The 25,660-nt window shown below is 35.2% G+C and overlaps 1 protein-coding gene across 1 annotated transcript in view; it reads right to left on the bottom strand.

Annotated features, from left to right (window-relative positions):
* The window catches only part of mcu (mitochondrial calcium uniporter), a 161,654-nt gene that overhangs the window by 7,766 nt on the left and 128,228 nt on the right, over nucleotides 1–25,660 (bottom strand). The window contains exons 4-6 of the mRNA XM_039768915.1: nucleotides 8,093–8,263; nucleotides 7,096–7,200; nucleotides 2,583–2,743 (exon numbers count right to left, since the gene is read on the bottom strand). Of these exons, the coding sequence (XP_039624849.1) occupies nucleotides 2,583–2,743; nucleotides 7,096–7,200; nucleotides 8,093–8,263 (437 nt within the window). The remainder of the gene's footprint in view (nucleotides 1–2,582; nucleotides 2,744–7,095; nucleotides 7,201–8,092; nucleotides 8,264–25,660) is intronic.

The raw sequence follows: 25,660 nt of genomic DNA, 5'->3' as shown, positions 1-25,660 counted from the left end.
AGGTTCTTATGCTGGAATGCAGCGTTTTCCTTTCTCCAAACATAACGCTTTTCATTTAAACCAAAAAGTTCTATTTTGGTCTCATCCGTCCACAAAACATTTTCCCCAATAGCCTTCTGGTTTGTCCACATGATCTTTAGCAAACTGCAGACGAGCAGCAATGTTTTTTTTGGAGAGCAGTGGCTTTTTCCTTGCAACCCTGCCATGCACACCATTGTTGTTCAGTGTTCTCCTGATGGTGGACTCATGAACATGAACATTAACCAATGTGAGAGAGGCCTTCAGTTGCTTAGAAGTGACCTCGCTGACTATTACATGCCTTGCTCTTGGAGTGATCTTTGTTGGTTGACCACTCGTGGAGCGGGTAACAATGATCTTGAATTTTCTCCATTTGTACACAATCTGTCTGACTGTGGATTGGTGGAGTCCAAACTTTTTAGAGATGGTTTTGTAACCTTTTCCAGCCTGATGAGCATCAACAACTCTTTTTCTGAGGTCTTCAGAAATCTCTTTTGTTCATGCCATGATACACTTCCACAAACATGTGTTGAGAAGAGCAGACTTTGATAGATCCCTGTTCTTTAAATAACACAGGGTGCCCACTCACACCTGATTGTCATCCCATTGATTGAAAACACCTGACTCTAATTTCACCTTCAAACTAACTGCTAATCCTAGAGGTTCATATACTTTTGCCACTCACAAATATGTAATATTCGATCATTTTCCTCAATAAATAAATGACCAAGTATAATATTTTTGTCTCATTTGTTTAACTGGTTTCTCTTTATCTATTTTTAGGACTTGAGTGAAAATCTGATTATTTTTTTCGGTCATATTTATACAGAAATATAGACAATTCTAAAGGGTTCACAAACTTTCAAGCACAACCGTACAGTATCTGGTAATATGCTTGCTTTGTCATGCAGTACTGCCCATTTATGTTACAGATGGGAATGATTGTTCAAGGAGCATCAACCATGACCTTCTAGACACAAATATACATGTATCCACAATTAAAAAAATAAGGAACTGAAGGCAAAGAGATGCAATTAAATGAACAAAGAAAAAACTTTCTTTAGAGTAAGTTTATTTATTGATCTTGTTAGCTTCTGTGCTGTTTAGTGCTTAAGCATCATATTTTTCACCTGAATAACACAAAAAATCATGGCTAGTGTTCTAGAAACACTGAAAGCACTGCAAAGAACCCCATAGAAATACTGTTTTTCATTTTATTTTACCATGTTAGGTATGTGTATTTCTTGCTAAACATCTACAGACATGTTTTTCTTCTGCCAGTGATATTTTCTCCACAATGCTTCTAACTGGCACCATAGAATCCTTTGCAAATTTGGAATTTACAAAAAAAAAAAAAAACAGCACCTACAGCAGTCACTCTGATGAAAGATAGAACAAGGATTTTTTTTTTTTTATTAATACAGCTTCATCCAAAAGTGCAAATTTACAGGGCAATAGGAAAAATTCCATGACTGTGTAAAAATAACTGAATTAAAAAATACCAAACATACCCTTCTTTAATGGGATTACGTTTGTTATTTACATGGTAATTTTAAAGAATATACAGTATTTGGTATCTTTAAAGCTAAGGTTATTTATTTTAGAATGGTGGCATGTTGTCACTAGCAAGAAACAATAGCTTTTTTTTATTTAATATGTATATAGAAATTTTTAAAAATCTCACAGAACTGCTTACAATTGCAGAAAATGTATCACAAGTTGGTATGTCAAATTAAAGCCCTAAACTTGCTGAATGCATCTCTACTTGAAAGTAAAGAATGTTTTTGGGTACAATTCATGTTCTAAGATTATATGTATATTAAAAAACTAAACACCTAATATGCTTTTTTGAAAATATCAGTTTTTTAGAAGCTCTATTGTCATTGAAAGTACAGTAGTCCAGATTTCGTCATCGATTGTCAGCTTCTGTACTTGTGAGACTCCCATTTTCTTCAGGTATGCAGTTACTACTCCTGTTAATTCCATTAAAACTCAATCCAAATCAGTCATTTTGAAGAAAGAAAATGAAAACAGTAAAAAATAGTTTGTGTTTTAATTATTGTATATCAGAGAGTTGTTTTATATTTTGTTAAAACAGAAGCTTTGCTGCTTCAAAGTGAATCTATTCAATACAATTTCAAGTTATGTGTTAGGTTTACACTTCTGCCCCACTGGTCACAATTATACGCCACATGGACAGACAAAAATTATAAATAAATTTCACTTTACAATGGGTCAATATATTAGTTATTGCTTAAGATTTTATGTTTTTAAATAAAAGCAAAAGAAAAATGTTATTTTGAATATTTTGTAAATATATATATATTTATATTTTTGTTTGCAAACTATCCCTGGATTTCATTTGATGGGTAAAAAATTACTCATAAATATAAAATTTCCTACTCTGTATTTTCCCTAAATAAAAAGGTGTACGCATTTGAAACAAGAAAGACAATAAAGACTTTTAAAGAGAGCTACTTGCTTTGCAAAACATACAAATGGAAGTCAGATTTGACTGGCTGTGAGACATCCTAGTTTGTTCTTTACTGCATGATGCTCCTTACCTTTTCAAGAGGAAGAAGCTGCGAATTAAGGTTCTCCAAACGGCCAATAAGTTCTCGCTCTTTTTGTAGCTGGTGTTCCTCAATATGGAGTGTTGTGTAGAGCTGTTGAACCAGCCTCTTGACATCATTCATTGTCTCAGTATCTTCATTGCTCATGAGATCTGAGAATTAAAACATAAGCCAGCCTTAACTAAATAAACAAACTTTCAGATTTAGAAATCTACACTGCCTCCAGCTTCATAAAGGACAGGGATGACTAAAGATGCAGAAATGTTGCAATTTGAGGCAAAAGCCTTTCTCTGCGTGAAGTTAAAACATTAAAGGAAAAATTATGAATATTCTTAAGGAAGAATTCTGCAATGACACTTTTGGAAATCTAGTTGATACATTAATTTGATAAATAGCTTACAAATTTAAATATATATATATTTAAATTATTAATTAATTAAATGTAAAAACAAAAGTTCAGTGGACAAATACTGCATTTACAAATGCTTTACAATAGCAATACTAATTATAAGTCACTTCTGAAGAAGAAAAATGTACAAGATGAACTTTTCTTTTATGTATAGGATGCAATTTTCCCCCATCCCTATATATTGTAAAGAAACAAGCCACCATGATCCACTACCCAAAGCTCCCCCTAAGAACAAATTTAGGTAAGAAATGGTCTGGCGACATGAAAAGCAAACGTTTAATATATGAATTTCTAACAATTCAATTAGACAATTCGGAAATCACCCAAGAGATCTCAACTGAAAAAGATTGAGGAAATTCTAATGGATCGTTAGACAAAGTCTGTGTAACTATAGTCATCAGACTCTCTTTTATGGGCTGTAATTTAAATGGCCATTTTAACTAAGCTGTGTCATTAACTGAAACTCTGTGCTCCCAAATGTTTAATCAAACCATAAAGTAATTACACAAAAAGCTTGTGACTTTTAGTTAATTATAACTAAAATTAGGATAAGAAATGAGAGAATGCAATTAAATAGGTCTGCCATATAAGGATGTACCATGCATCCAAACATTGACTCTACATAGATCTAAACCAGAAGATGGCATTACACTACCTTTCAATTCTATTACCTGGCAACAAATATAGGCACAATAAGATCTTGGAAATTGGCAGAAATTTGTGAATTTACATCGGCCTGGCTTCCAGTAGAAAATAAATCCCATTGTAAATCTTTTTTATTTGCCCTGCTCTGTACTCCAGTTGATACTATCATCAATTTAACAGCAATCCAGTTGTCAACCAATTGCTTAAAATATGCATCCAATGCAGGACACTTTTTAAGGTATAACAGCTCTTAGCTGGCGCTCCTTTACACAATAATAACCTTTTTCCTCTTTCTCACATTTACCCGGTATTTAACCTATGGAAAACAACAGGGATTAAGACACTTAAGGATATGTCCAAAACTGTTTTAAAACCTGGGAAGAATTCAAAAATATAATTTTAGAATAATGATGCTGGGCTGGTAATTAACTCTCTTATCCTATTAATTATTCTATTGTATTAAAATACTCTGGTATGTGTTACCAGTACGCATACTTTAACTGCCAGAACAGAGTAGCACAAACCAATCATCACATGATGGTGGCTGCACACCAGGTCCATGTACGAAGTGTTACTCAACCACTAGATCATGCAGCCGGTGGGTCGTGGGTTGCACTCATTCTTCCATGAGTGCAGGACGATAAAGGTTGAGAAATAATGGTGTAAGGAAGGCGGTGCGGGCCAAATACATAAGAATTAGCCACATAAAGCAGCACTGATCAACACAAATCTTAAATTGCCCTTAAAGAGTCCCTGTGAAATAGTAATAAGAGACGATTTATTACTGTGGCAGGTTTTGGCAATTTTTAGAACATCACCAGCCTATTACTTTCCTGTAGCTCTTGATCATAAGTATAAATCGCCTCAACTTGGTCGATGCATAAATCAGCACATGACTGTATTTAACAACTTACGCATGAGGTGTCCTGGTGGCAGAACACAGCCATATATTATTTTTACAAACCCAAGGGTGTCTTCTTTCAAATAAATTAAAAGTGTTGTCTGCTCACTTTCATTATAAAAATATGTGATTTGCACACGTATACCCAGAGACTAGTAGCTGACCACGACTGAATCAATCTGCTTTTATCAAAGATCTCTCCTAGTTTAAGCCATATTCAATGAAAGGCTCATTAACACTGGATAGGTGAGTTTCACCCCATTCTAATCATGTATGTTTGTCTAGGACTGGTCATTCATATTATAAATCACAGCTGTGCACAAAAGACAAGAAGTAATTTGCTTCTACAACATCTCAACTTTATTCATTTTTACGCACAAATCTTGAGTCAGATTCTGATAGTGACTCTGTTGAGAACGACACATTTGATGAAGGACTCAATGCTACGCTTGATTTGTAAGTACTGATTTTAGTATAAATTTGAAGTGTGATGACGCGCAGTTTTACAGTTCAATCGTCATGGGTTCAATTACCACACCTGGGATGTGACAGATTCAACTACTGTCTACAAAAAATATAGGCCACGTGCTGTTGTAAATTATTTCCAATTGCAATACTAACTCTAGCATTTTGTGTGATTTATCACATACTGGTGGATTTAAAAAAATATTCAGACCTCCTCACTTTTTCACATTTTGCTATGTTGCAGCCTTGTGCTAAAATCATTTAATAATGAATTTGCTAAAATTTCTAAAATGTTGTTTTCACTTTGTTATTTTTAACAACTAGGTGTTTTAACAAACTAAGAATAGCTTGATGTGGAGAAAAATCTATTTAAATGATTTTATCATAAGACTGAAAGCACTTGATTATATGTACTATCTAGTACACTTATTATAAATGAACACTTTACAATAAACAGTAGATTGATGAATTTCTATCATTGTTTTTGCTATAGATCATTTAAATATTATATAATGAAGCAATATTTGTCTTTGTTGAAAACACTGCCAGCTTGGTCTGACACCACCCCATCCCTTGCTAAACTGGGGGTTAATTCTTTTCTCAAAAGAGCCCTATAAAAATGAAGCAACACTCTGTGCATGGCTAGGGAAAAATGAACGTCAAGTTTGTGTTATTTAACAAAATATTATGCACTAATCAAAATAATAAAATCTGCACAGAGATAACATATTGAAAACAAGAGAAACTGCACAACAGGGAGCTTAAATTGTAAGGCATGGACAAAAACATGAATAAAAAGTGTCTGATAAAACAGAAATGAGGGAAAGATAAATAATGTGGAATATTAAATTGCTCAATTGCTTAGATAGCTTGAAAACAAAATTGTCAGTTAAAAGCATTAATGAATTCACTCGCCTTCTTTCTTGGATTTTGAAAGAGACCTAGTTGATATGTTGTTGCATATTTTCTTTTGATCAGTATGCTATCGGGATGTCAGTATTAGCACATTATAATTTCTCACTTCAGCGTTTGCATTACTTAAGTGTCAGTCACTAAAGTTTTACTTTTCATCCTTCCTTCAACGATACAGTAATTCATTAATCCTTTTCTTACAGTAACACCAAAAATACTTAATACATATTAAATTATTGCTGTCATTTTTATTATTTGGAGTTTGAACTGCTTCTCAGAGATCTGCTAAATGTTTCACAAGGCAACTTTCAATTATGTTTTAAATACATATCTGGGGTTTTTCCATTTGCATAACTCATTTTTTCTTTCCTCACATGAAAATCTCAGTTAGGTGACTGTTTTCAAAGTGTGTTAATATTGGCTTGTTTAAAAATTCAAATACACTATAAAGATTTATATGCATTTTCTGTAATGCTACCAACTAAAACAAAAAGGATACATTCATTTTACTACAGTGGTACAGAAGTAAAGAAGTATAAGGCACATTTTTAACATTAACAAAAATAATCATCCATCTAATTAATCCATCCATACTTTTGGTACAATTATGGTCGCTTTTATAACCTCAAATTTGTAGTTAGTAGTTTAAAAAAAATATATTTTTTACAATACATAATTAAGACATTTATGCATATAAAAATTCTAAACTTGAAAAAAGAAGAGGACACAGGCCACACTAAGCAACTCTAAGGACATAAACATCAACTGGTGGTATAGCTTTGCACAGTCTGAAAATAATCTAGATTTCTTCCATCTTTGAGAGAGCAACAAACTTTTAATAGATATGTCAGCAAATGAAGATGCATTACAAAAAACTTTCTGAGAAGCACTGGATTAAAAACATGATCAGGAATTCAATGAAAAATAAGGAAAGGACATGAACAAAGTGAAAGAAAAAGTACAAGCTACATGAAGATATATGCAGTATATGGAGTGAAGCTCAATAGAGGATTAAACTGATCCCTAAAAGAAGTTTGAGTGATTATATTTAAAAAAAGAAAAAAAAAAAAACTGAAAAATTTCATTTAAAGAACTTGTAACTAAATGACTGAAAAAAGGAGCAGTGAGAAAAATAATATGGCACCAAATAATTGCAACAGCATCAGGCTCACCTCTTTTTGGAGGCCTCACAAGATATGTTGTATCGTTGATAACCAAGTTGAAATCATCCAGGAGAAGGATGTCAATTCCTGTTGATGAGGCTACACGGGTTCCATCTGAGACAATAAGAGAAATCAGTAATTTCTTTATAATACAAGAAAAAAAAAATTGCGCTACACGTCACCACAGTGAAAGCTGTACTATAATTATGTTTTACTTTAACAATAAAAAAATGCAACTTAAATGTAACTAATTAAATTCAGAAATATAAAATTCAGTTTCTTGCAATAGGAGATTCAGCAAATTAAGTAATGGATTTTAATTTTCAAACTTTTTAACCACTTTACAAATGAATGAACATCAAAACGTAATTAGTTTCAGCTTGTTAATCCAATCATTTTCTAGGTGGTTATAAATGCCCTAGCATTTTGAAAGTTGCATGTTAGATAAAAGTACTTGTCTCACCTTTTGACTACTATAAATACTAATTCATAGACTAAACACAGCTTCAGGGTAATTAGATTCAATAATAAAAAGTGCGCGCTCAACATGTTAATTGAAAATCTAAAGCTTACAGGAATATTGTTCTTTACCTTCAAGGCAACGGGCAAGATTTACAGTTGAAGTTATAACTTAGTATATACAAAGCGGCTTCTCCTAAATCAACATACATTTGTTCTTATTATCAACAAGATGCAATAAGAGGCTGCATTCATAACTGTTAATTGTGACACTCAGGATTTGCTGAATTGCCCTGTCATGTTTTGGAACTGTTCTTACCAAACTAAATTTTAAAGGCAAGCCACAATTAACATGACTGAGTTAACAGCTTTAGCATAGTAGTAGGATTCTTATATGTAGAGAGTAAAATGAAATGTTTATTTGCATACTTAACCAACATGCAACATATTGCCTCTTCCTGACACCTGATAAATGTAATATAACCAGTTTGTGTCATGGATGTACTTGTAGTTACAGAGAAGTTATTGCAATATCACCACATTTTACCTGTTGAATAGATGGCAACTCTGTCAATTCCTCGGTCCTCAGCCTTTAGCTGCTCTAGAAAGACACCCACCGAATCAGAGATAGGCTTTAGGGTAAATTGGCATCGCTCTCGTCTGGAGGGCAAATTCACGGAAATAACTGGTAGGCCATTATGGTAAGCCACATTCACATCTGTTGAGCAAGAACAATAAATTAAAGAGTTAGACCAGTGTGTCACCATGAATACATAAGTCTTCACATGTGTGCACAAGGACATACTCTGCTCTGTCAACTCGTAATATTTGATTTCAATTGCACATACAGTGACAAACAAATGATCTGTATAAGCTCTCATCTTGATAGTTTCTCCTTCAAATATAAATATGAAATGATAGGGGCTACCCATGAAAACTCTTCTAAAGAGAGTGCCAGACAAAGAACAATTCAATAGTGACTGACCATCATGATAATCTCAAATAAACCAAAGAAAACCTTGCCTGAAACACGGTTCTGGAATCACTCCTCAAGACCGGTTTGGAAGTGTTTATTGGTGCCTGGGTGAACCATGCAGCTTGGTTGAGCTCAGTCTGAAAAAGCTTTGTGCAATGACCATTAGGGCTCACCACTGGCAAAATAAAGGATGAGCACTAGATATAGTGGCAGTTAGGCAATAGGAAAGAATGAGAAAGAGCCAGGCCTAATAGATTATCACAAATTATACTTTTAGATTAACCCAGTTAACAATGATAGCAAAATGATAGTATGATATCTGTCAATAAAAAGATTACATTTAAGATGCTTAGGAATGTCACCTTGTTGTCAAATGTGATTGCCCAGAATTTATATTGAACTGCTATGACTGATTATTCTGTCTACAGAGTTGTCATTTATGCTTTAAGAGTCATCTCAATATGCAATGAAGTGATGCACTATAGACTTATCCTTTGTGGCAAAAAACATTTTTATGTTTTGACTGATTTAAAAGAGAGAAAAACAAACCAATAATGTTGCTGAACAGATTATCTAATAACCTATTTAACCTACTTAGACACCCTTGTTTATGTAAAATCCACTACCTTATTAGACAAAATAATTGAAAAAGCAACTGGTTATATTCGTAAAAGGCACAGAAGAAGGGCAATTAAGGTACCTTCCTTGTACAGGTCAATTAACAGCATTACTGTGCTTTAGGGAATTTAAAGTTCACATGAGGAGGCATTTTGGCAAATGAAGTCAGTCAGGGATTAAATAAATAAATAACTCCCTATCATCTTAGTCACATGAGCTGCTAAGATACCCCTTGAGACCCTCTTACTAGGGCTGAAAACAGAAATGGTATGTGATAGCAAAGGGTTTAGTGCCTGACCAGTGCAGTCTGAAGATAGAAATGCAAAGATCAGCATAATTTTTGATGAGAACTGTCACTCTGACGGATCTCCTTTGCATCCTGTGCATATTGATTGTGCTTAAGGCCTTTGCATGTCGAAGCTTGTGTGATACAGGGAAGCAACAGCAAGAGTAGCAAAGCAGGCACTGGCAGTTAATTAAGAATTTTAAAAAATAAATACATAAATAAATAAGATTAAATAAATAAAAATGCATTTTAAACAAAACTTCAAGAAAGAATGGAAAAATGTCCAATAAAATGACAAATTTGTAAATGAATGTTTACACTTTTAAAAAAGAAACAAACAAACAAAAAAAAAAACAACTAAAAATGCATTTTTAGAAAATGCACAAAAAGGAATCAAAGAAGAAAACTGGACAGTGGTTGTGATAATTTGCATAATATTAACTTTCTCATTTTTATATTGTATACTGCTTTCCCATCCCACCCCTGTTCCTCCAGGCAGCAGATTTAAATTTGTTACAACTTAAACTATTACATTAGATACTGCAACTTTTTATTCAACTAACCTGTCCATTTTCAAATTTTAGGAAAAGTAGTTGAATAATTGGTACTTAACTGACAGGAACATCATAACAGAGTAAGCAGAGACTAATGTGTGATACTTTAAATCAATTTCAACAAATTAGTAATAGTCAATGATTTTTCTTACTAGGCATACTCAACACCTTTTTTTCATAATACGGATCTGAATTATAATTTATACTTAATAAGAAAATGAGAATTGAATGGAAAGTAACCTGCAGAAAATAAATGGATACCTGTATCCAATGTCTCAACTGCTTATCATGTTCAGAGTGCTGGAGCAAATCCCAGCAGCATTTGGCACGAGGCAGGGTTAGTCTCAGACAGAGTTCCTGTCAATCAGAATGTGTAATCATAGTCACACCCAGACAAGGTCAATTTAGATTTACCAGTTAAACTAGCAAAGACAACTTTGAAATGGGGAAGGACATGGTAATAAATAATTCTGTACTGCAATATATAGATTGTGGTTTTACTCTTACATGCACATGAAATTATTTCAAAAGCTTAATTTATTATTTAAAATGAATTGTAATAAACCACATAAAGCTGTGTCTTTTGTATTTGCTTCTTTGAAACAAACTTAGAAATCATACGAGCAACAGTGTTTAACTTTAGTTTAATGAGAAATCAATGTCAACCTACAACTGAGCAAATGTCACAACTTCTGAAAGCAAATAGGGTAGTTTAAGTCTGTACTTCTGCTTGTTCAGTGATACTTCAATTGGCAACAAATAGTTCAGCATTCACATAACTATAAAATTGGCTTTACAGAAATTTGCTTCTGGTTGAGCCATTCAGTCTAAATACATGCATATATCATAAATCCATAATGTATTAAAATCAGGGTACTCATGATGTTAAATGAGAAAAATGACATTCAGTGAAGATTTTCTGAATCCATTTTCTTTGATGTTTCTGTGTTCCACAACAAAGAGTGGATGAATAAAGCATGAAGCAGACATATATAAAATTAATATTGTTTTCTTTTTATTGATTAGTAACAAAAACTTAAATCATAACCCTGGTAGCATAAGAAGCCATTGTTGTCCAAGAAGTTTTAATATTATATGAAACAGTGTTGTGAACAGATGCCTTTTTATTATGAAAATATTTACAAAGGAAGACTGCATACAATTCAAAGTACTTGCTCTCTTTTGGAAAAGGTAGAAGGTCTACATAACATAAACAATAATATTTAGCCAGATTTCTAAGTAGAGATTGTTGTGAGGACAGTTGGGGGAATAACAAAAGGGGAGAACTATGATTTATTTATGGACTTTTTATTTATTTTCAACAAAATGCACTAATGGCAAAAATAATTTTAAGACATAAACACTATAAACTTACTATGGATTTGACCATGAAAAACAGCAAAGCCAAATACAAACAGCATTTTAGGTTATTACATTTCTACTGTTTAAGAAGGTTGCACAAAGCACAATTGCTACCGGATGGGTGCCGAGTGAAAACCAGATATGTTATATCTACTGAAAGATAACGCATTAGAGGCCTGTAGCCCCACATTACTTTGTTTAACTTTTCTGAGGTGCAATACATAATTTTACTGACACAGACAGGAGTACATTGTTGCGCAAGTATAAAAACATTGCTTTAAGCTACACCATGCTATTTTAGGCAGTGAGCCAACAGCGTTCATCTACAAATGAAAACTAAACATATGGCAGTTATTTTCCATTGTGTTTGACGTGAAAAGGGAGTACCTGCCATTTCTTAGCTGCGGTAACATTTTAAAAGCTCTATGGCATACAATATTTCTAGGTCAAACATTTCTTGACAAAGACATTGCTTATGTATGGTTATCAAAAGGCAGACTGCAGTGTGTGTGTGTATATATATATATATATATATATATATATATACACTAGTAAAATACCCTCGCATGAGAGAAGTAGTGTGTTAAAGAAGTAATGAAAAGAAAAGGAAACATTTTGAAAATAACGTAACATGATTGTCAATGTAATTGTTTTGTCACTGTTATGAGTGTTTCTGTCATATATATATATATATATATATATATATACATACATATATATATATATATACGCATACATATATATATATATATATATATGCATACACACACACACATATAAATATATATATACATATCTATACATATAAACATATATATATATATATATATATATACACATATACACAAACACACATATAAACATATATATACATACATATAAACATATACACACACACACACACATAAACATATATATACATATCCCTACATTTATACATACACACACACACACACACATAAACATATATATATACATACATATCTACATTTATACATACACACACACACACATTAATATATATATATATATATATAATATATATACACACACATATATACAGTCTTTGGGGTGCGAGCAACTGTTGCTGGGGGTGCCAGAATCCATGAAGGAAGAAAAATGAAAAACATTATTTGTACAAAATCTTAATTTATTCATCCATTCCTAAATAATTAAATGGGCAGGCTATTTCGTATCAGTGCAATACACTGCTTGTTAAAACGGATGACTCCCGCTCTTACGCAAGTCTGCGTGGATATTATGAACTATCGTTTCTGTTCAAGTTCTATTTAAATTTTAAATAGAAGGAATTTTTATTTAGTCGACATAATATTATTCCGGAATAAATCAACTCAAACCTTAAATAACATAATATTTTGCTCTCCATAAAAATATATCCTGTCTAAATTATACAAGTTAGAAATAAAGTAAACGTTAAAAGAACAAACATTCAAATTTCATTACTCTTATGTAATTTTATAAAAAAAACTTAAAATTTTAAATATCCCAAAAGATTTTGCTCTCCATAAATATATATCCTGTCAAAATTAAAATATGAACATGGTGCATAACAAAACCTGGAAAACCTGGAAATATAAATAAAATTTGTTCTTTTTAGCAATAACAAATCAAATCATTCAGTTGTCTTTGCTCATATGTCATTTTATCAGAGCTGGACGCCTGGCATCTTTTTTTGGCAACAAGTTCGTTTATGTTTGGTGTGAGGTTCTGTGTTGGGGAGATTCTCAGGATGGACTGCAGGTGCTCATCAGTGAGGTGACTCCTGTGTGCTGTTTTGTTAGTCTTCATGACTGAGAAGAGCTTCTCACACAGATATGTGCTACCAAACATGCACAAGGTTCGAGCCGCATGTAGACGGAGCTGGAGCATTTCTGCGGGAATGGAGTGAATAAACTATGAGGGCCGTGCAGTATCGTACTTTGCCTTCAGTGTGTTATTACACTGCAGCTCAATCACCTCCATCTGAATCTGCACAGGTGCAGTTTCCACATCGATGGCAAATTGGTTGTGAAACAACTCAAAATTCTTTTTTTGTTCACCAAAGCGCAGTGCACTCAGTTTATCAGCAAAGTGCGTATTTGGGAATACCGTTGTGCCGACTTGGTTCAACATTACTTGGCAAAAAGGAAAGTGGGCCCCATCTTCACGAAATTTGGTAGGCGGCTTCCCTGCATTAACCGAAACCAATGTACATACTTATTTTGGTGGTATGACGCCACTGTCGGCCGCCATATTGAACTTCCAACGGTCTTTGTTACCTATGGGCCCATCTTCAAGAAATTTGGTACGCGTGTTCCCAACGCTAACTGAATCCTACTTATGTACATATATATACGTCCATAGCCTGCAGCTCTGTCGCCGTATGAGGCGGCGTAGGCTCCCCCATACCCACGCCAATGTTCCCTCTAAGCTGAGTGCATGAGCAATCGCTCACACGAATTCAGAGCGTCGCTCATACTTCCCGCACGATCGCTCATTCCAACGGCATCACTCGTACTTATCGCGAAAATTGGTGCTCATAAATTTTTGGCTTAAACAAAATGTCGCTCATAAACATTGTTTTTTGCTCAATATATGCTACTTACTTAGAGGGAACCTCCGGTCTCTTCATTCCTTTCCTTGCTTCGCCACGGTATTTACGTCTCCCTGCTGATAACCACAGCCTTTTTATTTAATCCACAGCTTCTCCGCTGTTTTATTGTTCGTTTATTACGATTATAGTTATTGTATAGGTATTTTAGACTTAGTTTACATTGTTCAGGTACCCATTACCTTTATCGTTCCTATCGTATCCCAATTAACATGTCTATCGAGGCGATCACCATCGATCAAAGAACTGTCACTTTACGAGTGGTTTCCATGCCTGGAGATGGCGCCTGCCTTTTCCATTCTCTGTGTTACATATTGCACGGCCATATCAGGCTCACTCTTGATATCCGGAGGAACATTGTGTCTTATGTATTGAATGACTGGGACAGGTTCAAGGTGTGGACTGATGACGGTACAGGAGATAATTATACTACACAGGAGCAATATAAGAGTGAAATGCTTAAGCCTTTCACCTATGGTTCTGCATGTGAGTTGATGGCTGCTGCTGAATTGTTTGGTTGTCGCTTTCAATTGTACCGAAATGGACAAATATTTTACACCTTTGGACAACCGCCAATGCCTCTTAAACATCTTAGATTGACAGTTGACGATTTCAGTAGTGGACACTTTGATGTTTATGAATGTTTAAACTCTCAAAAGCTGGATGCGAAGTTATCGATGAAACCGGTTGTATGCTTACAACGCTTGACAGATGCCGATTGTCACTTCAACACAACAAGTCCAGCAAATACTAACCGATTATGACAGCAGCAATCCAAGCTGTGAGATTTGAGGCAAGATTGCTTTTCACATGGCCAACTGTACGTTGCATGGTCAAGAGTAAGCTCAGCACACAGCTTGGTCATGTTACAACCGGAGGGCCGAACTGACAACGTGGCAAACAAAGAGATCCTTAACAAATAATTATTGGTATATTTTCCATCAGTTTAAAAAGGTTTACTTTTCTTCTTAATAAAAATTTTAAGGCAGTACTTCGCCGCTGTGAGGCGCGGGTTTTTTGCCAGTGTATATTTATGTATGTGTATATATATACACTGCTGAAAAAAAATTAAAGGAGCACTTTTTAATCAGAGTATAGCATCAAGTCAATTAAACTTCTGTGCTATTGATCTGATCAGTTAAGTAGCAGACGGGGTTGTTAATCAGTTTCAGCTGCTTTGGTGTTAATGCAATTAACAACAAGTGCACCAGAGGGGCAACAATGAGACGACCCCCAAAACAGGAATGGTTTAAGAGGTGGGGGCCACGGACATTTTTTCCTCCACATCTTTTCTGACTGTTTTTTCACTAGTTTTGCATTTGGCTATGGTCAGTGTCACTACTAGTAGCATGATGTGATACCTGGACCCTACAGAGGTTGCACAGTTGCAACTTTTCCAGGATGGCACATCAATATGTGCCATTGCCAGAATGTTTGCTGTGTCTCCCAGCACAGTCTCAAGGGCACGGAGGAGATTCCAGGAGACAGGCAGTTACTCTAGGAGAGCTGGACAGGGCTATAGAAAGTCCTTAACCCATTAGCAGGACCAGTATCTACTGCTTTGGGCAAGGAGGAACAGGATGAGCACTCCCAGAGCCCTACAAAATGACTTCCAGCAGGCCACGGGTGTGAATGTCTTTAACCAAACAATCAGAAACAGACTTCATGAGGATGACCTGAGGGCCTGACGTCCACTAGTGGGCCCTGTGTTCACTGCCTGGCGCCGTGGAGCTCGATTGGTATTTGCCATAGAATACCAGAATTGGCAGGTCCACCACTGGCGCCCTGTGCTTTTCACAGATGAGAGTAGGTTCACCCTGAGCACATGTGACAGACATGAAAGGGTCTGGAGAAGCCATAGAGAATGTTATGCTGCCTGTAACATCGTTCAACATGACTGGTTTGGTGGGTGGGTCAGTGATGGTCTGGGAAGGCATATCCATGAAGGGACGCACAGACCTCTACAGGCTAGGCAATGGCACCTTGACTGCCATTAGGTATCGAGATGAAATCCTTGGACCCATTGTCAGACCCTACACTGGTGCATTGGGTCCTGGGTTCCTCCTGGTGCAAGACAATGCACAATGTGGTGAGAGTATGTAAGCAGTTCCTAGAGGATGAAGGAATTGATACCATAGATTGGCTCCCACTTGCCTGACCTAAATCCAACAGAAAACCTCTGGGACATTATGTTTGGGTCCATTCGACCCCGCCAGGTTGCACCTCAGACTGTCCAGGAGCTCAGTGATACCCTGGTCCAGATCTAGGAGGAGATTTCCCAGGACACCATTCGTTGTCTCATTAGGAGCATGCCCTGATGTTGTCAGGCAGGCATACAAGCACGTGACCTTCAGTAATACTGATGGTTTTCCTCTTTGTGATCATATAACATTATTTCTATTTATTATCTATCTTATTTTATGTTCATATATTTTATTACTATTAATGTTTTATTGTTTTTGTTTTTTTTATTTTTTTTATTTTTCTTTTATTCTATTATTGTAAAGCACTTTGGCCGCAGCATTACTATGTTGTTTTAAATGTGCTATATAAATAAATTGACATTGACACGTGGGGGCCATACAAACTACCGAGTACATTTTTGAGGTGCTGCAATGAAATTTCAGCAAAATGGACTAGCTTGCTGCATCATTTTTTCACTTTGATTTTCATGGTGTCTTTGAATTCAGCCCTCTGTAGGTTGATAATTTTTATTTCCATCAAACAATGTGGCATCCTTTCATTCCTAACACATTACCCAAAATCTAGCAGGATTTTTTTCCCATTGAGATCTGATGTGTTTTTAAAGTGTTTCTTTAATTTTTTTGAGCAATATATATATATATATATATATATATATATATATATATACACACACACACACCAATTTGCCTGTCTGGTGAAAGTTTGATGGAATTTTTGCAGCACTTGAGCACTTGATTTACTCAGCAGCCAAAACTAGGAAATCTGAGGTCAATGTAACAAAATCAAAGCATGTAAGTTAGAGAACACAGAACCTAAGAGTGGCAGTTGTGGATTTAATCACATCAACATGATAGGAAAGTACGGTGCACAATGACAACAGAGATTTTAGTCCAGAGCTATTGCAAACTTTCTTTTTATCTACAGCTATTTACTGCACTAGCGAAAAATATGATCTTGTCTTTAGAATCTGTTTTGCTACATCATTTAAATCCAATACCTCAAAAAAGGTGAAAACATTTGAACTTTGCTGTGTAAGAAAAAAAAATGTTCTCAAAAATAATATTCCACTCTTTGGCACCTAAATAATTTTCTTCGATGACCACAAATCAAATCTTGCCAGTGCCTTGCAGGGGATTCCAAGATGTTTACTGCAGTGCCCACAAATACAATTCTCTCAAGCACCTTCTCTGCAGCAGTAATGGATGTGAACAAATTCAACTGCCATTAAAGAATTTGTCATTATTTCAAAACACTTTAAGGTTAATCTACTGAGCCCAAACATCCTGTAAGAAATTTAGCATGAATATGCACAGGGGGACAAAACGTATCAAATATTTAACAGCAGGATGATACTTTTAATGTGCAGGTACAAAAAGGACAAAACCTCTGCTGCAGGCAGGAGAAGGTGGGATTCAATTTGGTTCTCTGCGAAAGCAGAACAAAACCTCTTAGAAAGTGCGCAGAAGTGGTCCTCCCATACCACCATAAAGTGCTTTTTAATCCTGGATGCTTTCACCAGTGTGACAATTCTAACAATTAGTGTTGTTTGCTCCTCACGGCTCTACAAATTGTTCTGCAAATTAGGTGAACAATGCAAAATAATGGAGTAATATTTGGACTGCTTGATCTTACTATATGCTCAATTACCTTCTTACTATATGGAATTAATTAACTCATTTTAAATTGTTTTGCCAAGGTATTTTGTGTGGGTGATGTTGCCATTCTCAGCGTGTTCCATATGCTATTTCACAAATGTTTTTCCCAATGATAATCTGATGGCGAACATGAAAATATCTATTGGCAGCTGCTAACTATTATTAATCTAGCCCCACTCTCCTAAGCATGTGTGCTTTATATTTTATCATAGTGTCTTTTCTCAGATTAGCAGCGCCCCTAGCTGTAAATCAAGTGTGAAAACCCACCTGCCAACCCATAATTAACAGATAAACTACCTAAAAAAATATCACTATATAAGAGTAGGCCAATTAAACAATGGCAACCAGACAGATAACCACTTTCATTGTTCTGCCCTCCTGTGGCACCTTGCTGCCAAAACACAAGAACGTGGCGTATGGGAGGGGAAAAAAAAGCTTTCCTTTGCCAATTAAACAGCACAGAGTCTTTTCCGATAAAATCTTATATGGTTGAGGAATACAGATCCATGGTTTCTGAGATCATTCCTCCTTACAGAATCTCTCCAGATTATCCAGGGTCTTGAGTCTTCGCTTGTGCCCTCTATGACTCTTGGGACTGGGAACTGAGATGGCCATGGCAGAAGTTTGATTTTTGTGTTTCTTGTAACGATTTGTGTGTAGTTTTAGATTATAGTCCAGTTTTAAAATTTTTCGCAGAGGCAGCAGATTTAAATTTAAAATCTGTTGGTTTTCAATGGAGTCTATTATGCCATGTATCGTAACAAGGTTCCCTGGTTCTTTGGTGGAAAATAGCCCCATAACATCACAGAACATCCACCATACTTGACAGAGGGGATCAGGTTCTTTTTTGTATGTCCATCTTTCTTTTTATGAGAAACACACCTCGAGTGTTTGTTGCCATAAAGCTCAATTTTCAGTTCATTAAACCATTAAATGGTGTTCATATGTATACCCTAGAGAAACAGGAAATCACAGATTACTTCTGTAAAGTTCCTAAACAATCTGATTTACTTAAACATGTCAAAAATGCTTCAGTTACACATTGTTCATAAGAAATTCAAGGGGTGTCAATAATCATGGTAAATGTGGTTTTATTTAAAATAATTATTTTCTTTTTCTCAGAAAAAATACTTTAGTTAAAGGTTGGATTTCTCTCTTTTTTCAGTATGAGATTAATGTTAATCATCAAAAGGTAAATTTTTTATAACTTCTGGTGATGCCACCACTACATGGAATTATCTTATGTACACTTTTACACTGTAATGCAGTCAAAACTATTTTAATAGGCAAATGAACATAAACAAGCACCTGCATCCCAATTACCTCCAAAATATTGATGAAGAATACCAATCCACCTCTCTGATCTAACTCACAATTGCAGGGAGCTAAAGTCCATGCTAGCAGCAGGGCACAAAGCAGGGATCAAACTGAGAAGTTGCTATTCTACTAATGAGCACACGTATTTGTATAACTAACACACTAACACACACACACACACAGAGGTAGGAAAACCAGAGTATTCGGAGAATCCATACTGACACTGGAAGTAAATACAATGTCTACACAATTACTGGGCAGGGATTTGAATCCAGCTTCTTGGAGTTGTAAGGTACTGTAGCAGCATTGACAACTGTGTTAACCATGGGAATCAATCCTGTGTAATTAATTATTTTCTCTTAACTTTTGTCAATCCTAGGATTTATTAGTTCTTGAGGCATATCTTAAACTAACTGATTTCCCTTTCTAAATGTCTCTGGATTTACATCACGCTCTCAAGCTCTGAAAATAGGCTACCATTGTTTGAATGACTGTTCCTTTAACCTTTCTTAGCATGAAATTACTTGAGAAGCTGATTAACAAGGAGCTGCTACACAAAACACAGGCATATTTAATCCCTTACAATTACAGCATAAAAACTGGAATGGAAGATGCTATATCCACACTTCATTATATGCTGTGTAAGCACTCGGAAGGTGACAAAACTCACACCAGATTGCTATTTATTGATTTTACCTCTACTTTGAATATATTCTAGCCACACATTTTGGTTGAGAAAGTTATTAATAATGTATGTTTGGATTCTTCATTCGTAACTATGAGAACATTCTTTATAGAGTGAAGAGCTTCTGGACTGATGCACTCCTTTTCTCAAGAGCTGTTATTCCTTCTAGTTTTCCTTTTTTTCTTACACATACAGAAAATGATTACTAGAGTCCATAAAAGATGTAGAAGAGACATGAAACTACTGAGGATGATTTGGTGAAAAATTAAAATAGAAGATTTGCTTTTTATAACTAGAGAACATTAAAACTAAGGGTATAGGTGTGGATTTTAGATCCCATCCCACCCCTCTTCTCCCACAATAAAAGAGTACACTGTGTTAATAGCTGAGCACTATGAACACTATGCATTTTCAAGGAATAGTATTGACAACAGATTGAACCTCAGTTCTTTCTAAGAGAAATTAATTATTTATTGTAAATGATAATGGGTTTATTGAATCTGTTTTTACATTAGCTTTCATACATTGGTTTGGGAATCTTGGAATTAAGAGACAAAAAAATTTTAAAAAATGACAGTAAAATTATTGACAGGCAATAGCCCTCTCTCACTGAACTTTATCACAAACAGGTTAGAAAGAAGGCCCACTCTGTCTTGTCGGACAGGATTTAAAATTTTGCCATTATGCCAAACATATATAGGTTTCTAAGACTTAATGTATTTAAGAACTGTTGTATTCCCATAAAACTGGGGCTGGACCATGACAAACTCTAAATGATACAGTGCAATGTATCAGAATTTAATATTTTTATCTGTCAGTATCCTAGGCATGTGATCAAATTATGGGAATTTATATTATTTATTTCTGTCTGTGGAGTAAAGATATTGTTTATATATGCCTGGAGCAAACTTTGTTCCACACTAGATATGATAAACTCTGCCTAAGCCAAATGAATCTGCCATACATTCATATATCTAGGTAAGAATAATATGATAAAATGAGAGTAAAAGTATTAGTGAGAGCAAAAATGTATTGTCACTGGTATCTTAAAAACAGTAAAATGGCAATAGCTACATAACAGAGAAAAGACCTACTTGTGCACAGAATGGTGTCTGTGTAGTCTATTTTGCTAACTGATGTAGTGACTAGAAGGTATATTTGTACTCTCTGTCATTGATAGTAAGAACTCATTCTAAGTCTCATTCCCAGTGCTTCTGGAACAGGCTCTGGCACCTAATAACCCTGAAATGGATTAACCAGTTTGTGTATACTGAGAGTACTTCTTAGATATTTGCTGTAATATCTCAATAAGTAATTTTTTAAAATCTGGATAATTAGCTACATATACAGATTCTGAAGAATTATGAAAGGCTGTTATTTTATATATTTTAATTGTTGAAATTTCACAGATGTTTATTTTAAAAAACACATAACTGCAATGATCTGGCAGTTGTTGTTTTCATTAAATTCCTCTTTAATGTTTAATATAATGGTTAATATAACCTTGAAGGTTAAAATTCTTCTTTTGGCAGCATTAGCTGCTGTTATTATTAAAAGAAAACAAAGAAAAAAGATGAATGGAATACCATTTACCCAAATGCTGTAAGACTGTACTGTTTAGCCAAGTGGACGAGTGCCAAACAGTTTTGTGCTTGAGGTTTAAAAAAAAATGAAATGGGCTGGTAGAGCTGATACATTACAACCTTCTGGAAACAACGTAATCTGGAATTGGAGGTTATCCAGGCATCATCAGCTCAAGGCAGCATCTAACATCTACTGGGTGCTACTCCAGCACAGGGTCAACTCACACCCCCAGTGGAACTGGGCCAATTCAGAATCAGGAAAAATTGAGATATGAAAGTAAAACGTAGATGAACATGGGAAGAATGTGTCAGATTTCACACAAACAACCATCAGGTTTGGGATATAAACCTAGGACATCAGGTTGACAAAAGTTATCAAATTATATAGAGAAGTACTAATTATTACACTGTTAAAATTGTTTCAGTACTCATTTTTAATGGTATCGCTTCTACGGCCAATATTAAAAATGCACTTCCAGTTCACTCTGGCTTTTTGACAATTAAGTCTTTTATGCTAACAATGGGCATGGATAGAGTTATAGCCCCGTTTCCACTCTACTTACTGGTGTTAATAAGATGGTAGCATCATCAGGTTGAGAGCCTTCACCATCACACTGAATGGACAAAGCGGGCAGCCAGAGTGGTGTTTGAAAATATTTTACCTTTGTGCCAAATATAGACATAAAACCACAAGATACACGCAAGCAAGCCTCTATGCAAGACTTACTAATGCAAAACACCAACTAAAGGAGCAAACACAACCAATTTAGTCACACACTTCAAGGGCTGACATGCATGTCAATGTGAAGAATTTTGAGAGGTAGCAATTTAATTTCTAGATTGTGGAAACATTAAACAGTATATCGGTCTGTAAACTGTTACATTTAATGCAAGGATGTTTGTTTTTTGTAGTCAGTTAAATGTTTAAGAGCAACACTCTTTAACATTAGGGTTCCATTGCTCCCATGATTTTTTAAAATACATATTTCAGTTTCTGGTAACCTTTTTTTTTTTTAAGCCTCTGACAAATTTTATGTTATTCACTGTATTTGAACAGCTTAAATGTCAATAAAAGAATGTGGGGTACATGTGAAGCATCAAATGCCACTAACCAACAATATACAATTGACAAACTTCGTCCCCAACGAAGCGACATGATAATATCTGCATTCAAAAGTGTTCTGCTCAAATGTTAAAATTGCAGACAACTTGAGTGTTAATGGAATGTCACGGCTTAAAGTTAACAAAAGCAGCTTCATTCTCACTAGCTGCCCTTATTGCAATATCAGTTCAGTAAATTGCTCTGATTATGTTAGGAAAACCAGACCCTGCTGCAAATTACCTACTTTTATATATGTACATTTGAACCATGTGAAAAATGAATGTAGCAACTACATTGGTTAACACTAGAATCCCTGAAGCCTACAAAAAAACTCCTAAGCCCAGGGCACCTTAAATTCCTTCGCACCTCTACTTTAGCATCTTTTGTGTTGCAAATGCATCAATCAGCACAAGCAGCAAGGAGCCTGCTATCTCAACAACCGACATATCTCAAGTTGAAAAGAAGAGCTCAAGTCTGTTTATCAGGGTGTGAGGTGCCTGAAATTGTAGATGGTAAATAATATATTGGAATACATACGTTTCATGTGTGTTCTGTGTCTACAACGATCTATGTAAATGTAGGATGACAGAAAATGCGAAGCAGGAATTGTTGAACACATAACTAAAACAGAAACGTTTTTCATGTTTTAGTAATAATTGACAAAATGTAGACATGAATGTGTGAATACTAAAGTACAAATTTCAAATAAACACTCTCACAAAAGGTACAAGTATAACAAAATAAGTGCGCTTTTATTCAAGAATATAACTGAAGAAAAAGAAGTTGGCTTAGGGTACAAAGTAGATATGTTTGCTTAGTTGGTGCATTGGTAACAACCGCTGTATTACAATCAAGAGGTTGTGGGGTTTGATCCCCAGGTTCTCCTGTATTTACCATTTTATTACTACTGTATAATAAAAACAAACATTTGATTTGAATCTGTAACAGCCGGTGTAAATTGGTACTTGTAAAAGTTAGCGGGTTTTTTTTAATTAATCAGTTTTATTCTCTCAGTCATGTTCCCCCTGATCTGACATTCCTAGTTTTCAAATAAAGACGTGCTATAACAGAGGTGAACTCAGACTCAGAGAAAAAGAACAGAAGCCCTCCCTGCAAGAAACTTTCAGTCACATATAAGAACAATGCAGCTGCACAAGGCATAAGCGAAAGATGGCATCATTTGGATGCAGCAACAGGTTGGGCGTCATCTTGCCAGTGAATCTGACATGCGCATGTCCTTCAATGAAACAGCAGGGCATACCGAGCTTGCTAAAGTATTGTGCAAAGTTCTGTTTGTGATGGTCTTTATATATAAAAAAAAATGTATATATAAAAGCCAGATCAAATGTTATTTACCTTGATTTATTTACTTATCTTCCTACGGCGTAAAGTCACAAGAGCTTCCTGTGTTTGATCGACACGGGCATGCTCACAAAGTACATGTGCAATGCTACTTCATTTCATTTCCTGGCGCGCACAAATGCAGGGGCGTGCCTGACCTTACAGGATATGCATGGCCTTGCACGGCGCTGTGCTACACAAGACTAGTATGGTTTATTGATCACACTGCTGGTCTGAAGTCCTTCGCATGGCTGGGAGAGACACGGTAGCGTGCTGGTCCTCACAAGATATGCACGGCCGCGTGCCACGGAGTTACTTCAGATATACTTGTCACAATAAGTACCACAGACTGAACACACCACCTGTCTGACACAAACACGATCCCTTAATTACATGTGTGATTCAGAGCGTCAGTGTTTTAAGCCTTTGACACGACATATATGCCCCCACACAGCACTGAGAAGCAAAACCAGTGCACACCATCCTAGATTGCTGACACATCAGTACTGTCATCATGGTTCTTAGGAACCTCAAAGTCAAAAAAGGCATTGTCAGTGGCAACAGATGTGTGGTCACACATCTCCTATAAACCAAGATTTAGGTGGAGGTCATCATGAGCTTTTTTTTGTTCTTCTTTGCATGAATCTCTGCACAGAAGACATCTCAAAATTCATTGCAGACAACTTTCTATTCCACCAACCTTTGTTAATGGCCATCAATAAAGCCCAACGACAAATCTTCAACAAACTTGACCTGTTCCAAAAATCACCAGTTTTCTCTCATTGACAACTAATCGTTGCTTTTTCATGAGTCTCTGTATATTAGGGCATAAAAATCACAATTTGACACACTTCTCTTCAGAGCAAATTGGGTGAACATTTTTCTAGTACTAATCTAGTCTACAAAGAATTCTTGTAAGCCTTTCTATCTGGTTTTCCTTACCTCCTATTTAGGTTTACTGTTGCTCTTTTCATTTTTTCTATACATTTCTTTGGTTTTAAAATTTCACATGAATGTCCTTCACTTCATGGATGGCAAAAATTATTTTGCTTAGTTCTTTAAAAAAATTAAATTCAGGATTTCAATGTGAGTAAGAGATTCTGAACCCTTCCATTGCCTTACATTATGTCATTAGCATTATAAAGCTTTACTAACCTTCCAAGTGTTCTTTTTGGTCCAAGCATATTCAGTATTTTACAAAGTGTATTTTGTACAAAGCAGTAACAGCACATATTGTTTTATATAACACATTTTTAAATGATAAAGGGCATCTATTTTCAGTACTCTGGTCGTTTTAGAATTAGATAGGATGCCGTCGCTGCACTGCAATCCTCTTTCCCCAAAAGGATTAAGACAACTCTCCGATCAATACTATAGGTCAACCTGATCATGCAGGTAATTCAGAACTTAGATTGTGAAAGAAACCAGAGTACAACAGAATACAGTTGATTACATCACCAAGGACAGATACACTACCTTTGTGAAAAATGTGCCAGAATAAACGGAATGTCTTATCTGTGATCTGTAAGTCTAAGAATTTGGGAAAAACAAGTAGTATTGAAAGTTTGACAGCAACATTATTAAAAATGTTTTCAGGATCAAGAACAGAAACCTTATCGTGTGTCATCTCTAAAATGAATACAGCAATGTTGGCCACTGTTCTTGGTTAAGCAAACATTTATTACATTATATATATATATATATATATATATATATATATATATATATATATATATATATATATATATACACACACATTTCCACACACCTAAAACAGCTGATTTATAAAGTTGCATTGTCCTTTTAACTACGCGAATACT

This window comes from Polypterus senegalus, chromosome 1, assembly GCF_016835505.1.
Source record: "Polypterus senegalus isolate Bchr_013 chromosome 1, ASM1683550v1, whole genome shotgun sequence".
In the NCBI taxonomy this organism is placed as follows: domain Eukaryota; kingdom Metazoa; phylum Chordata; class Cladistia; order Polypteriformes; family Polypteridae; genus Polypterus; species Polypterus senegalus.
Note: the sequence above shows the minus strand (reverse complement) of the source record. Positions and strands in the feature narration are given on the sequence as shown.